Source organism: Leguminivora glycinivorella, chromosome 4, assembly GCF_023078275.1.
Source record: "Leguminivora glycinivorella isolate SPB_JAAS2020 chromosome 4, LegGlyc_1.1, whole genome shotgun sequence".
In the NCBI taxonomy this organism is placed as follows: Eukaryota; Metazoa; Arthropoda; class Insecta; order Lepidoptera; family Tortricidae; genus Leguminivora; species Leguminivora glycinivorella.
Window position 1 is genome coordinate 10,540,551 of NC_062974.1, and position 14,021 is coordinate 10,554,571.

The following is a 14,021-nucleotide window of genomic DNA, read 5'->3' on the forward strand; positions in this document are numbered from 1 at the left end:
TACTAAAAAAGTTAACTTCGTTAATCGTTAATGCGATACATTTCAACAAATTTAACGTAAGTTAAAGTTAATCGATAATCCATTAACGCGTGACAAAAAAATATTTTTACTGTAGGTATATATTTAGTTGTATCAGTAATCCACTATAATGTATTATATTACTGTAAAAGCCCGAATTACAGCAAGCCTATTGAACTCTAGGCTACATGTGGAAGGCAGTGATTGCCTGAGCTACTGCCAAGAACTGTGTCAGGAGAGCTGCAAGATCACAGCAGGCGGAAGCCGGGTAGAAGCTAGGGAAGAGAATGTGGTCTTAAATTGGGCTCGAATTTGCTGCCCTGTCACTAGAACCACAGTATAATCTAGAACAGTTGCCATGGTAAAACTTAGGATTCATCGAATCAACGTTGGTAAAAGCGAACCCATGTGAACAACAATTCTTTAGGTAATATTTGGGCTTTTGGCGATCAAAATCGGTAAAAGCTGGGATTTACCGGTTAAATTCTAGGATTTTCCGTACTTCGGACTTTTACAGTAGCGTGTTTTTCGCGGCGCTGCCCTGCTAAATTAACGATTAACGGACTCGGAGAAATTTAACGGAAGTTAACGAGTCCGTTAACATTTTTTAGAGTTAACTTAAAAGTTAATCCGTTAATCGAAATGTTAACTTCGTTAATTAACGATTAACGGATTAACGAGTTAATGCCCAGCTATGGGTATGTGTATATTAAATAGGTACGCTATAATGTAATTAATGATGTAGCTACTTAATTGTGTCAAGTAAAAATGGTCACTTCTTTGCCTTGCCCCATGTTTTGCGCCTCCAAGTATAAGGCGATACGAAGTACGCCGGGCAGCTAGTAAATAATAAAAATATAATATCACGTATAAAGAAATAAAAATAATCTTTTATTTCTGAAGAATAAATAAAATATAATTGGCTTCAGCATTTTCTGAAGTTGATTAAGAACCTTAGTTCATTTAAAAGCAAAAGCTTGTACAGAATAACCATATAATTAACACATAAAATATCATTTAGTTTGCTTCAGAACTCCTTGGACTTAAAGTAAGACCCTTGGATCTCAAACACAAAAGCATGCAGTTAAGCATTGTTTTTCTGAAGTTGTTTAGAACCTTAGTTCACTTAAAAGCAAAAGCTTGTATAAATAACCATATAATTAACAATTGTAATAAGTTCTCATATAAAATAATTTAGTTTGCTTCAGCATTCATTGGAATTAATGGAAGACCCTTGGATCTCATACACAGAAAATATGCAGATAAGCATTGTAATAAAATTATAATATAATATGCTCCAGAATTTTCAGAGAATTATTTAAAATCTATAGATTATTCAAAGTGTATAATAAAAACCCTTAATAAATCAGTTATGTTTCAAAGTACCACAAAATAGTCATATAACAAAGCACAATAGAACATCATAATGAAATCACAAAGAAAAACAGTGATAAATATTAAAAAACTCACATGACTCCTTCTTATCTTTGGAGAGATCTCCCCGTGGCTGCTTCGACCCGCGACTCGTTCCTGAATGTTCTTCCTGCGCCCCGTGTACTGGCTTATATAGCCCGCTCGGGTGCCGGCCCCGCCCGAACCTGCCACGCTAGCGTCCCCCCGGCGCCCCGACGGCATTGCTCGCTTGTATTACCATATATGGGCATCCGAAGCGCACCCTCCAGCGCCGACGCGCTCATCTCGATCGTGATTGGCTGCGCACCATCGCCTGACGCCAAGTCGAGTTCCGACCTGTTTCCTAGAACTTTTGCTACCGATGTTTTGAATGATGTTTCTACTTGGAATGAAAATAACGATTATATTTATGCATGCATAGGTTTGTACGAAACGAGATTATCGGATCGTCACACAATCCAAAGGGTGAGTTAATATGATACCCATATTTTTCCTTCACCAGCAGTCTTATCGCCTTGTGAAAATGAAAATGAAAATAAAATTATGCTGAGTCTATGATCGGCTTATCCTGTACAGAAATACAAGCGTTAGCAACGCAATATTTCCCGGAGTAACTGAATGTGATGAGATCATATAATAAAATAAAAATAAAATAAAATAAAATAAAAAGCCTTTTATTTCTTAAATTTCTACAATTTTTCCTTATGTACTAGTTTATATTAATATAAATGATATTTAAGAACCCCGTTTCCACAGGTGAAGGCCTCCTCCAAAGCCAACGCGTTCTGATAATCCCACGAAGCTTTTGCTATTCTGTTCATATAATTCTTTATTAGGAAGCCCATTCTGTATTTTCCTGGTGTTTGGCCTGAATAGCAGAGCAAGAAATTTCTGTACCTATTCTTAAATTTCTGTTCCCAAATGTCGCCTTTCTGCTATTTTATAATATCATATTTTACTCATTTAAATGCTTCTTTTAATAAAATTCTATTAGTCGCTCATGAGATGACAGTGTCTGGACGATGTTACTTTTCATAATTATGTAGTATTTGTTTGTTTTGCCAGATATCCAATTACTATTTTCTTTTAATTTTGTGTTTTTATTTTTTGTACTTTGTGTAATTAATATGGCAGCTTAGGTTATTTTGCTTTGGAGGGTTGTAGTCTACTGCCCCCGCGGTGACCAGCCGTATTGGGGGAGGGTTTATAGTGTGGTTTTCTTAACTTGATTTTAAATTTTTCGTTGGGTTTAGTTGTTTTCAGGGCTAGTGTTCTTGAAGGAGGTCTTGGTATTTGCTATGTCTCGCCGTCTTCTATGGATGTCACTGAAGGTGAACGGGTGTGCAGACCATTCTTAGTATTCTTCATATAGCTAAGTATGGTGTTTTGGTTTTCTATTTGTGTTTTGTTCTTTTTGGCTACTTGCCTCTTCGAGCTCTCCTGTCTGTGATAAGAACTTGCCATCTGGTTTGGCGGAGTTACTTCTAATTCCCTCTTTTTTGAGTTTCGAGGGGATTTTTTCTATCTGCCGGTTGCTTGTTATCTGGTTCCTTGATAATTAATTTGTCGTGGCGTATAAAAGCTTTTTTACCTTCTTCTCTAGCCTTTTGTAGTTGGTCTTGAAGTAATTTGCGGGTTTCCAGTACTTGTGGGGTAAAATCTTCTTTAATATACATGTTTGTCCGTTTCAAATGACTACTTTTCTTCAAAATACATATTTTCTTGCCGAATGTTGTGAGAGTTACTTTCACTGGTCTTATTTTGTTTTCATTCTTTATTCCTATTCTGCGCACTATCTCCAGATCTAGATGATTACAGTCAACTTTCAGAGTTTCTGTGATTATTGAGATAATATTTGTCTCCAGCTCTTCATATGTGTTTTCGGTTTCTTCCACTCCGAAGAAGACTACATTTCTTTTCCGTATTTGTCTCTCAATATAACACATTTTATTGTCAAGATTCGTGTTTGTTTCTTTGACATTTTCTATATCTTTTCGGATGTTTGTGTACGTATCTTGCAATTTCTCATTTAGTTCCTTTATGTTCTTTGAAAGTTTGGCCTCGATGTCGTTAAGTGATTCTTGTAAGTCTTTTTTCAGATCGATTCTTAAACCCTTAATGAGATTCTCTAGTGTTTCGAGGTTGACGTTTGTCATTTTGACGTTTTGTAGATGACAAATCGTAGTATTCGGGTTTTCCGATAGATGGTAGCACAGGTCTCGTAATGGCGGTATGACTGATCGTTTTTCACAGATCGAAATCTATTTTGAGGTTAGTAGTTTCACACGGTTTTGTTCGATATCGGTTTTTAGATTTATTAGTGGTCTGTGTAGAAATTATAATTTTTACACTGCACTTCAATTGTTTATATATTATTTATGCACAAAACAGCTATCCTTTGTCTCTTTGACGGCAGACGCCGCCACCCAATGAGATTAGTCCTTATTCACGTTATATACATGAACTATTATAAATTATTTACGCATTTAAATATTATTATGCGTGACTTTTGTAATGCATCGCAGCTTCATCTCGTTCCAATCCATCAGCAATTTCATTTCATCAGTCGTGTTGATTAATGAAAAAACAAAATACAAATTTAAAATCAGCATTTGAGTAAAATAATGTGTATTTTGTAACAATAAATACTTTATTAATCAATTCAAATACTGTTTTAATAACTCATACAATCGGTCTATAAGATACCCATCAGATCATCATCAATATATCATATCAAAATATGGGATCCTTAGTTTAGTCACAGTATAATAAAGAGTACTATCATACAGTATGACCACTCCAGCTCCCCGCTGAAAGTGCCGCCCGTTCTCGGTTACCTCACAGTTACTGCCTATCAAAAACGCGAACAGTCGACCTGTCATATCTCACTCATACAAGTATGGTACGCGTTCAACTACACGAAATTAGAATGTGTGCTAGGTGTTGTAGAACTAATATAACGGAAGTTATTTGTAAAAATAGTAAAAAGAGATGTTGTTGCTATGAGTGTTTTATTTGAAGTGACGGCTATACAAAAATATATCAAAAAATAGAACAATAGAACTAGAACTTATAAAAACGATATTTGTCAGCACAAAAGAGGTTACAAACTACAACAGCCGCCCTTAATCGACGTTGTGCTAGACAAACACAAAACAAGAACTTAAGTTTCTAATCCTAAGTTAAGTATACACCTTTTATGTACTATAGGCCCTAGTGGCTTAGTAAGTACATCGGCAGGCATATCACTACTTTTGATATATTCTAATTTCACAACATTATTAGAGACCTTCTCCCTAATGAAATGAAACCTGCAGTCGATGTGCTTCGACCTGTTGTGGTGTACAGGATTTCGAACGAGATTGATGGCACTCTGACTGTCAGAAGCTAAGTTAACTATATGCAATTAATCGACGTAAATAGCATGCTTCCTTCGTGGCAGACGCTAAAGCCATATATTCACTTTCGGCTGATGATAAGGCAACCGTAGGCTGCTTCTTCGACTGCCAGGATACAGGGCATCCACTCAACTTGAAGGCGTAACCAGTATACGACCTTCTGTCCATCGTACAATTGGCCCAGTCCGCGTCGCTAAAGCCTTTTAAAGGTTCTCCAGTCCTCCTGTAAACCAACGCATAGTTAATAGTACCCTTCAGGTACTGCAGAATCCTCTTAGCCGCATTCCAGTGTTCCTTTGTATAACACGTATTGAATTGGCTTAAATAACTCGTAGCGTAAGCGATGTCGGGTCGTGAGTTTACCGTCAGATACATCAGGCATCCTATTAAATTCTGATAGGGATAAGACTCACCGACTTCACCATCTTTCCTTCTTTCCATATTCTTTTTAACCAAAGGAGTATCCACAGTCTTACAATCCTTCATGTTAAACTTTTCCAGTAAAGAAAGAATATAATTTCGCTGATTTATTTTAATACAGCCGGAATTGCACTCTACTTGTAATCCCAAATAACATTTTAATATTCCGAGATCTTTTAAAGAAAAATATTTCGACAAATCTTTCTTGACAATGTCAAACGTCGAATCACATTTATAGAAGACAATTATGTCATCGACAAATATTCCCAATATAACGAGTTCCTTACCAAAAAGTTTCGTATATACGCAAGGTTCGGAAGGAGTTCCTGTAAAACCTATTTTTAAAAGCGTTTCATTTAACTTTTTGTTCCATGCTCGTGGTGCCTGTTTAAGGCCGTAAAGGGATTTCTTCAATAAACAAACCTTGTTTTCCTTGCCTTTCTCGATGAAACCAAGAGGTTGTTCCATAAAAACCTCTTCTTCCAAGTCTCCGTTTAGGAACGCAGTATCGACGTCCAAGTGCTTCATTCTTAACCCCATCTCTGCAGCTAACGCGAATAAAGTGCGAAGGGAAGAATGACGAATCACTGGTGCGAATGTCTCGTCGTAGTCAACTCCTTCAACTTGATGGAAACCTTTGACAACGAGTCTCGCCTTATATTTCGTTATGTTACCGTATGCGTCCTTTTTTATCTTGTAGACCCATTTACATGGTATGACCTTTTTATCAGGTTTATCAACTAGGTCCCATGTGTGGAGCTTCTTCAATGAACGATACTCATCAGCCATAGCATGTTTCCACTTGTCTGCATCATCGGCATGAGTAGCTTCATAGTAAGTCATAGGTTCTCTAGAGTCAGTCGACACATTGTATGTCAGGAAATCTGGTGGTTTCCTATCTCTAGCAGGATATCTCGGTTCAGGAAGAGATTCCTCGTCCACACTAACTGGCTCTTCTTCCGCACTAGGCAGCCTCTGTTCAATGAAGGGCTCTGGCTCTTCCATACATACTGAATCTTCGGCGCTCTCTAGATTTATCGGTGAAGGTAGTGGTGGCAGTGGTGCAGGCTCGTTACTCTCGTCACAGTCATAAAAATGACAGTCTTCAGGCTCAGCTTCTCTTCTATCTTCGAACAGTAAGATAGAATCTGACTGTGCCTCAGGTTCAGCCGACCTCTGCTTCAGCGCTGTGAAACAATTCTCAAAAAAGGTTGCATCTCTGGACGTAAACATTTTCCGTGGGTTAGCAGGATCCCTAAATATATAAGTACCTGGATTTTCTGAATAACCGACGAAAATCGCTTCCTGTGCCTTGACATCTAATTTCCTCCTGTGACACGAGGGTACATGGACAAGTGCTCTACATCCAAACACTTTCAGGTGACTGACATCACCTCTGCGACCATACCATCTGTCATAAGGAATTTGTCCACCTAAGGCTCGATGAGGAGACCTATTCTTCAGGTATACGGCAACTTGAAATGCGTCTTCCCAGAATGCTTTCGGCAGTGAACTTTCAGCTAGCAACGTCCTCGCCTTCTCTGTAACCGAACGATGTGTGCGTTCCGCGACTCCAACCTGCTGAGGACTGTAAGGCGTCGTCGTTTGATGTTGGATACCTTTCGAAGCAAGATAATCAACAAACTCTTTATTAACAAACTCCTTACCTCCGTCAGTCCTAACAGCTTTTATTTTCTTGTCTAATTGATTTTCAACAAAAGTTTGAAACAAACAGAATTTATTCTTTACATCAATTTTGGAAGAAATAAAATAAGCAAACACCTTTCGCGTATAATCGTCTACTATGGTTAACATATACCTATTTCCTTGAAAAGAGGTTGTAGACACTGGTCCCATGAGATCCATATGAATCAGTTCTAACGGGGAAGTAGCCCTATTAAACGCTACCTTCTTGAAAGGTTTCCTCGCTTGTTTACCTTCCACGCAAGCGATGCAACTATTTTTATCTACTACTGAATACTTTACGCCTACCTCGTGATTCTTCAGTTGGTTCATGCCTATGCGACACAAATGTCCAAGCCTCCTATGCCAAAGTTTATAACTATCCTGACAGTCAGAGTGCACATCCTGTGTCATAAAATTATCTGCCACATTCTCGGGAACATTGACAGTACCGTCTAAAACGTACAGTCCACCACAGGGCGAGGCATGAGCAACAGATTCACCTGTAAAACGAAAATTATCAGTTTTATAAAAATTACATCCATTTATATCAAAAACACATATAAAACCTTTCTGAACAGTTTTGTACACGGATAACAAATTAGCTTTCAAGTTAGGTACAAAGTCCACATCGCTAATCTTGTTGACCACGTTCTCGGGTGTGTTTAAAGAAATGTTTCCAACTCCGCAGCACTTTATCTGTTGTCCGTTTGCGACAGTAACGGTACCTTTATTCTGTATCGTAAAATTCTGAAACCAATCTCGTCTAGAAGTCATGTGTCTCGTACAGCCTGAGTCTACATAAATGACGTCCTTACTTGAGCTGCCAGAAGTATTAAGAGCTTTTATTACCTCATTAGCTTTCTCTTTCTTCCTTCTCATTGGACAGTCTGGTCGTTTATGTCCTGGCATCTTGCACTCGTAACAAACTATGTCCTTCTTCTTTGACTTCGGCTTCTTCTTCGCATTAAAAACAGATTCCGTAGGTGTAGCCGCATCCTTGGACATCTCATTCAGCAGTTTTGTCTTAACTAAATCTGTAGTCACATCAACATTACAGTTCTCTAATGCCATTATAAGAGGTTCATATTTTGGGGTGAGACCTCCCAAAAGTATAGCAGCAATAGACTTATCTTCTAAGACTACATCGATATCCGCCAGATCCTGTGCGGTTGACATAACTGCGTTAATGTACAGTTCGATATTCGAAAAGTCGGACAGACTCAACCTGTACAGTTTTCGCTCTAAAGCAAGCCTTCGTCCCATTCCCTTATCCTCAAAAGCTTTCTGCAAGGATTTCCATGCTTCGGCTGCGGTTTTCGCACATCTCACATGAGTGATAGCCGCACCATCTACTGTCAAGCATATCTTTGCCAGGGCTTTCGAATCTTTGCGTACCTTAGTAGAGGCAGGGGTCGTGTCTTCCTTGGGGTAGCCACCGATTGTCTCCCACAAATCCTCGTGAAGTAGGTAATTGCGCATCTTGAATTTCCACGCAGGGTATCCCTCTTTGCTTCTCAAGCAAAACGATGGAACTGATGAGCTCGAATGGGAATTCGAAACACTCGAAGCATCGCCTGTTTCGTGTGACATATTTACGATTTCAATATTTTCAAATCACACAAACACTAAACTCAATTATTTTACTAATACACTTTTCACAATAAACTTTTCGTTATAATTTTAGCAGTTTCGTGCTGATAACGTGTTGTAGAACTAATATAACGGAAGTTATTTGTAAAAATTAGTAAAAAGAGATGTTGTTGCTATGAGTGTTTTATTTGAAGTGACGGCTATACAAAAATATATCAAAAAATAGAACAATAGAACTAGAACTTATAAAAACGATATTTGTCAGCACAAAAGAGGTTACAAACTACAACACTAGGAACGCGCGATTTCATATATTTGATCGTCAGTGTCCGAGGTGTGGTTTAGTTCTACATTGTACATTACGATATGCTTGCCCATCCCTTTCTATTGGTTTGTGAACTAATGGGAAAATGTAGCCGTAACCTGAAGCAATTGAGCCTACTTTTTTTTTTAATTTTTGTATACTTATTATTTACAAGTCAGCATGTCAACATGATTGATCAGTCGACATGGTAATCATAAGTCAACAGGCATTATGATTAATCATGCCATTAGTAAATAAAGGTACCAAAAACCATAAATATCACCCGAAATTGCTCTTCCATTACTATAAAAATGGAGCTGTATATTTACAAATGTTCCATATCTTACGTTATAAGAGCTATACTTACAATAAATTAAATGAGCGCATAAACGTTCTTTTCCCGGCACTTAATAAGACATCTAATGTACATAAGCTATATTGCTCAACGTTGAAAGTAAGACTCACGGTTCATCACATCGATTAAACTTTCAAAGACTTCACGTGATCTCGTTAGCTGCTTAGTAAGGTCGTAAACAGAACTTGAAGACTTATTCTCACTCTTTTTTTTGCAACAGGTTACAAAGTTGTAGATCTCATATTGAGATCTTTGAAGGACTTCACGAGTTCCCCTCGCGAGAGAGGGGTGAGCGGTCGGACAGAGCGGACCGGACGCTGCTGAGAGTGTGCGGTCCGGCCGTGAGGGAGGCAAGGGACCCGTCGGGGAGGTTCCTGGTGCGGCAAGCAGTGATATCCAAGGGTGCTAACTTGACCATTTTGGTGCGACGCGCGACTTCGCAGAGCGCTGATGACGAAGAATTCCTTGATGGTGCTTTTGCGTTTCATGACGGTTAGTATTCCTCGAGTGTAGTTATTTGTTTTATTTTAGGTATCAAACACAAAAACCTACTATATCTTCTTTGAGTAAATAATTTTTTTTAGGAGGTATGTAAGGAATGTTCATATTATATGTATTTGTGTTTATCTGTAATAAAGAACTGGTATGAAATAGATCATGAACACGCAAAATTTTTGTGCAGAGCAACACGAAGGCACTGCGTCTCCGGACGCTACGTGCACGGCCACGCACTACGGGCTGGCAGCGCCATCTCACGGCGGCGTGGCTGCACCAACACACCATCATGTGTTCTGGAACCTAGAAGAGCGGCTGGTCTGCACGCATCGCTTCATACCGGCAGCTAACCAGAGCGTCACCATTGAGGTAAGTAATACACGGAGCACATGTGCATTTCACGAGGGACGTCCGGACATTCGAGTCACTACGGACTGCCGGCGCAATCTCACAGCGGCGTGGCTGCACCAACACACCATCATGTGTTCTGGAACCTATAGGAGCGGCTGGTGTGCACACATCGCTTTATACCTATAGGAGCGGCTGGTGTGCACGCAGCAAAACAGAGCGTCACCATCGAGGTGAGTATCGCTCAAAGCGTGTACTGGAATCACTAGAGTACTGCGTCCCCGGACGCTACATACACGGCCACGCACTACGGACTAGTGGCGCCATCTCAAGCTGGTTACAAACTTGGTGGTTTCAGAAGCAGATTGCAAAGTAAACGGTCAATTGTGATTACAAGTCGCTATAAAATCAACCCACAATATAAAAATGAATTACTATTTGACTCGCATACATTAATTCGATGCGAAAATGACGCTTCATAATTAATATCATGTCGGTATAATATTTTGATTAAATTTCACCCATTATTGGAACAAAATGTATTAAGTTTTAACTAGTGGTCGGTCACTACGTAATTTAATTTGGTCCTAGCCAAAGTCACAATTGTTAACTCTTCGTAACAGCGCAGAAAAAAATACTGAAAACCTGATTGTAACCTATCCTATATAGTTATCTTGGGATCATTCTACTCAGAATCGACAGCACTTTCTATTCCACCATTTAGAAAATATGTCCGTGATGAGATGAATGAAGAAATTTTATTTTTATTTTTATGCACGTGGCGTAATCGAAACTGCAATTCGCAGACTACTTTTTGGGACATCTTTTATATCATCATGATTGAATATGCTAGTGATTCTGAACAGAAGTCGAACGACTTCTGTTTAGAAAAAAACCCAAGTACGTTACAGATGTAGCCCGAAAAGGGTTTCCTTCGTATTTTTCCGGAAACGTTCGTATTTGCTAGTTCAGTCAATGTCAGTACATCTTGTACTGAGACTGACTGATATAGCATGGCACGTTCGTACGATTTCCGTAACAATACGAAGGCAATTCTTTTCGCACTACATCTGTACGGGAGCTTAATAAAAAATACCAAGGCCCATGCCCCTCGTGCTTGAGAAATTCGATTTGTACAGTCGAGTTCATAAATATGTGTACATTTTTTCACCTTATTGCAACAAGCTAAGGTAAAGAAATGTACACATATTTATGAACTCGACTGTAACTTGTCTACGCCCCTGTGTAGATTCAGCGATTGGAGCGCATGTGGAGCGCCGAGCCGGCCGGGTCCGGCGCAGCGGGCTGCCGGACGGCGTGCGGCGACGCCGGATGCGAGTGTCGCGCTGCCACTCCGCTACACTACCACGACCATGTCGCGCTAGTGGCGGGCGATGGCACGCACCTGTCCTGTCTGTGTGGCGACTTTCAGGTAAGTCAAACACTTTAAGTCACGCTTCTTGTCAACACAATAAATCGTTATATCTCGCGAGCAACCATTTTCGACATATTTAAAATTGCAAACGGGACTTAATTGCGTATAACTGTGTTTATAAGTCCCGTTTGCAATTTTAAATATGTGAAAAAATCGTGAAAGCAAATCAGTGTAGCCCTTTTGGAGTTTATATTGACACATTCGGGGCCAACGCGTGCTACGCGCTACGAGCGTAGCCGACAATATAAAGGAATGGCGTATGTAGCGAAAAGCGCCTGCGAATAAAGAATCCAATATGGAGTAAGTGGTACTAAATGTTGAAATATTAGACATACCTTACTCGTACCTACTTAGCTTATATAAGAGCATTTTCAGAATTTGGGTCCTGTCTAAAAATGTACTTATTTCACATGCTCAATGTATATTATCGCTTAAAGTTTATGTAATTAACACAAAAACGATATTTTTATTGAAATGTCACGTTAATTTTTTTTTGTTAACAACTTACGCTAATTGGAGGGTGGGTCCCAATCTACAAGATAGATAGATATCTATTGAACCTATTACAACATTAGTAGTTAAATTTCTAAGGTCATAAATAAATTATTCATTGTAATAAGACGAATTAAATTAGAGAATGATATTTTTTTATTCAATGTCGTCGTTTTACACCGTTTATAACTATAGGTAAGTAAGTATATAAGTATACAAGAGAACGTATAAACGACAACATTTGCAAAACCGGGCGAAAAGACGCGGCGGTAAAAACACGTACACATTTCGGTCTGGCCCTAGTTAGCGACTTCTTATCTCCTGTAAAAGTTCTACTTAATCTGAATAGTGCCTACGTGGCACGAAAACTTAACCTCCTGGGGTTCAATGTCTTAATACTAGGACAAAATACCTACGATGTCAAAATTCATCGTTGTTAAATAGAATTGAGTTCGTCTACGTTAAATAGAATTGAGTTTGATTCGTTCGATTTTCAAACAAAAGAAATTCAGCCCTGTTTTCAATTACCATTGGTTCAAATTTGTTTGACATTTTTTTTGTATGGTGGGCCGCTACAGGATAAAGATAGTAATTTTAAGTTGAATATTAGCTCTCTCCAGATAATTATCTAGGTATGTATTATGTATATATTATAAGATACTATTTATAGATCCAAATTATGGGTCAAAAATTTCTTTAAAGAATAGCACCCTTTTTGTGTAATTTGTATCGTATCATATTAATTTTAATTAATTGAAATTCTCTTCGACACCTGGATTACGAGTATGAACTGCCAGCAAAAAGAGAATCCCTAGTAAACTATTTTCACTACATAGTTAATTTTAACATAGGTGTTTATCGACCTCGATACCTCCTGGTCACCTCCAGTATCTGATCCTTTTCTGTTAAATTCAGTGTACATTCCTTTGACTTTACTAATTTGCCCGGTCCGAAGTTTCAGTCTGTAATCGAATAGCAATTAACTGATTGCTAACTTCGTTCGTCTTATTTCTTAACTTTTCTGAACGTTATAACACAAATTACTTTAGTAGAGGGGAGCAACTAAGCACGTACAAGTATTTTCAGTATTGTGTTTAATACCGTACAAGATACGCGGGTCTGAGAAGTGCTTTTACTTACCACTCAAGCCTCGCAACTAAATAGGTACTCGCTCTTTTGTTTAGTTTTCTTTGTTGTTTATTGCTGTTTGGCTGTCCGGGCTGATAATTTATACTCTTTTTTTCGTACAGTAAAAGGAATCATAACTTTCTAGCGAAAAGCAAGTGTCATTTAATTTAATTTTTCCGCGACAGTATCTTAATTAGAGACACATGAAGTGGTTATGCGGTTCAAACTTTTGCATGCACTGCACTACCGCCCGTCCAGCGAACACGTAATTTAATTATTCGCACCGCTTTACCCATATCAAGCGTCGCGTTGGCGACGTTTGGCTCGATATAGCCACAAAGACACATTGTAACAAAATTTTCGAATATCAGGGACTGACGCCTGCCCTGCCCTCGTCCCGGTGGTCATAAAACATGGCCTAACTGGCGGCGTGTCATCCTTCCGCCCTTGTTATTAGTGGCCGGGCGACGCCCGGGGCGACCGGTCGGAGTCTCGCCCCTGAAAATTCAATTACTTAGCACCCGCCGCCGTATGCGTATTGCGTAGAGAGTTGCAGGACAATTTGTCAATACTCCGTGCACGTGCTTAGTTACCTACTACATACCCACGCCGCGACCACAGTCGGCGTTCCCTAAGGTCATTAGTCACGTCGATTACTGAATGCACGTAGCATAATTACGAGTAATGAAACATCGTTAACACGACGGTGCGCTCGGCAGGCGGCTTGGCTGCCGGTGGTGGTGCGCAGCTGGACGAGCATGCGACTCGAGTACTCGGTGGCACACTACACGTTTGCGAGCCGAGGCTTCGACTACGCCGCCGCCTACAGCTTTAACGATGACGCCATGTGCGGACAGCGCACCTTCACGACGCATTCTGGTAAGCATTCGTACAATCACATTAAAATCCATATATAATCTGCATAGCTTATGAAAATTT

The 14,021-nt window shown here is 39.3% G+C and overlaps 1 protein-coding gene across 1 annotated transcript in view; it reads left to right on the forward strand.

Annotated features, from left to right (window-relative positions):
- Window positions 1–14,021, forward strand: part of LOC125225327 — a 65,498-nt gene that overhangs the window by 45,745 nt on the left and 5,732 nt on the right. The window contains exons 9-12 of the mRNA XM_048128977.1: window positions 9,405–9,676; window positions 9,867–10,048; window positions 11,277–11,459; window positions 13,802–13,961. Of these exons, the coding sequence (XP_047984934.1) occupies window positions 9,405–9,676; window positions 9,867–10,048; window positions 11,277–11,459; window positions 13,802–13,961 (797 nt within the window). The remainder of the gene's footprint in view (window positions 1–9,404; window positions 9,677–9,866; window positions 10,049–11,276; window positions 11,460–13,801; window positions 13,962–14,021) is intronic.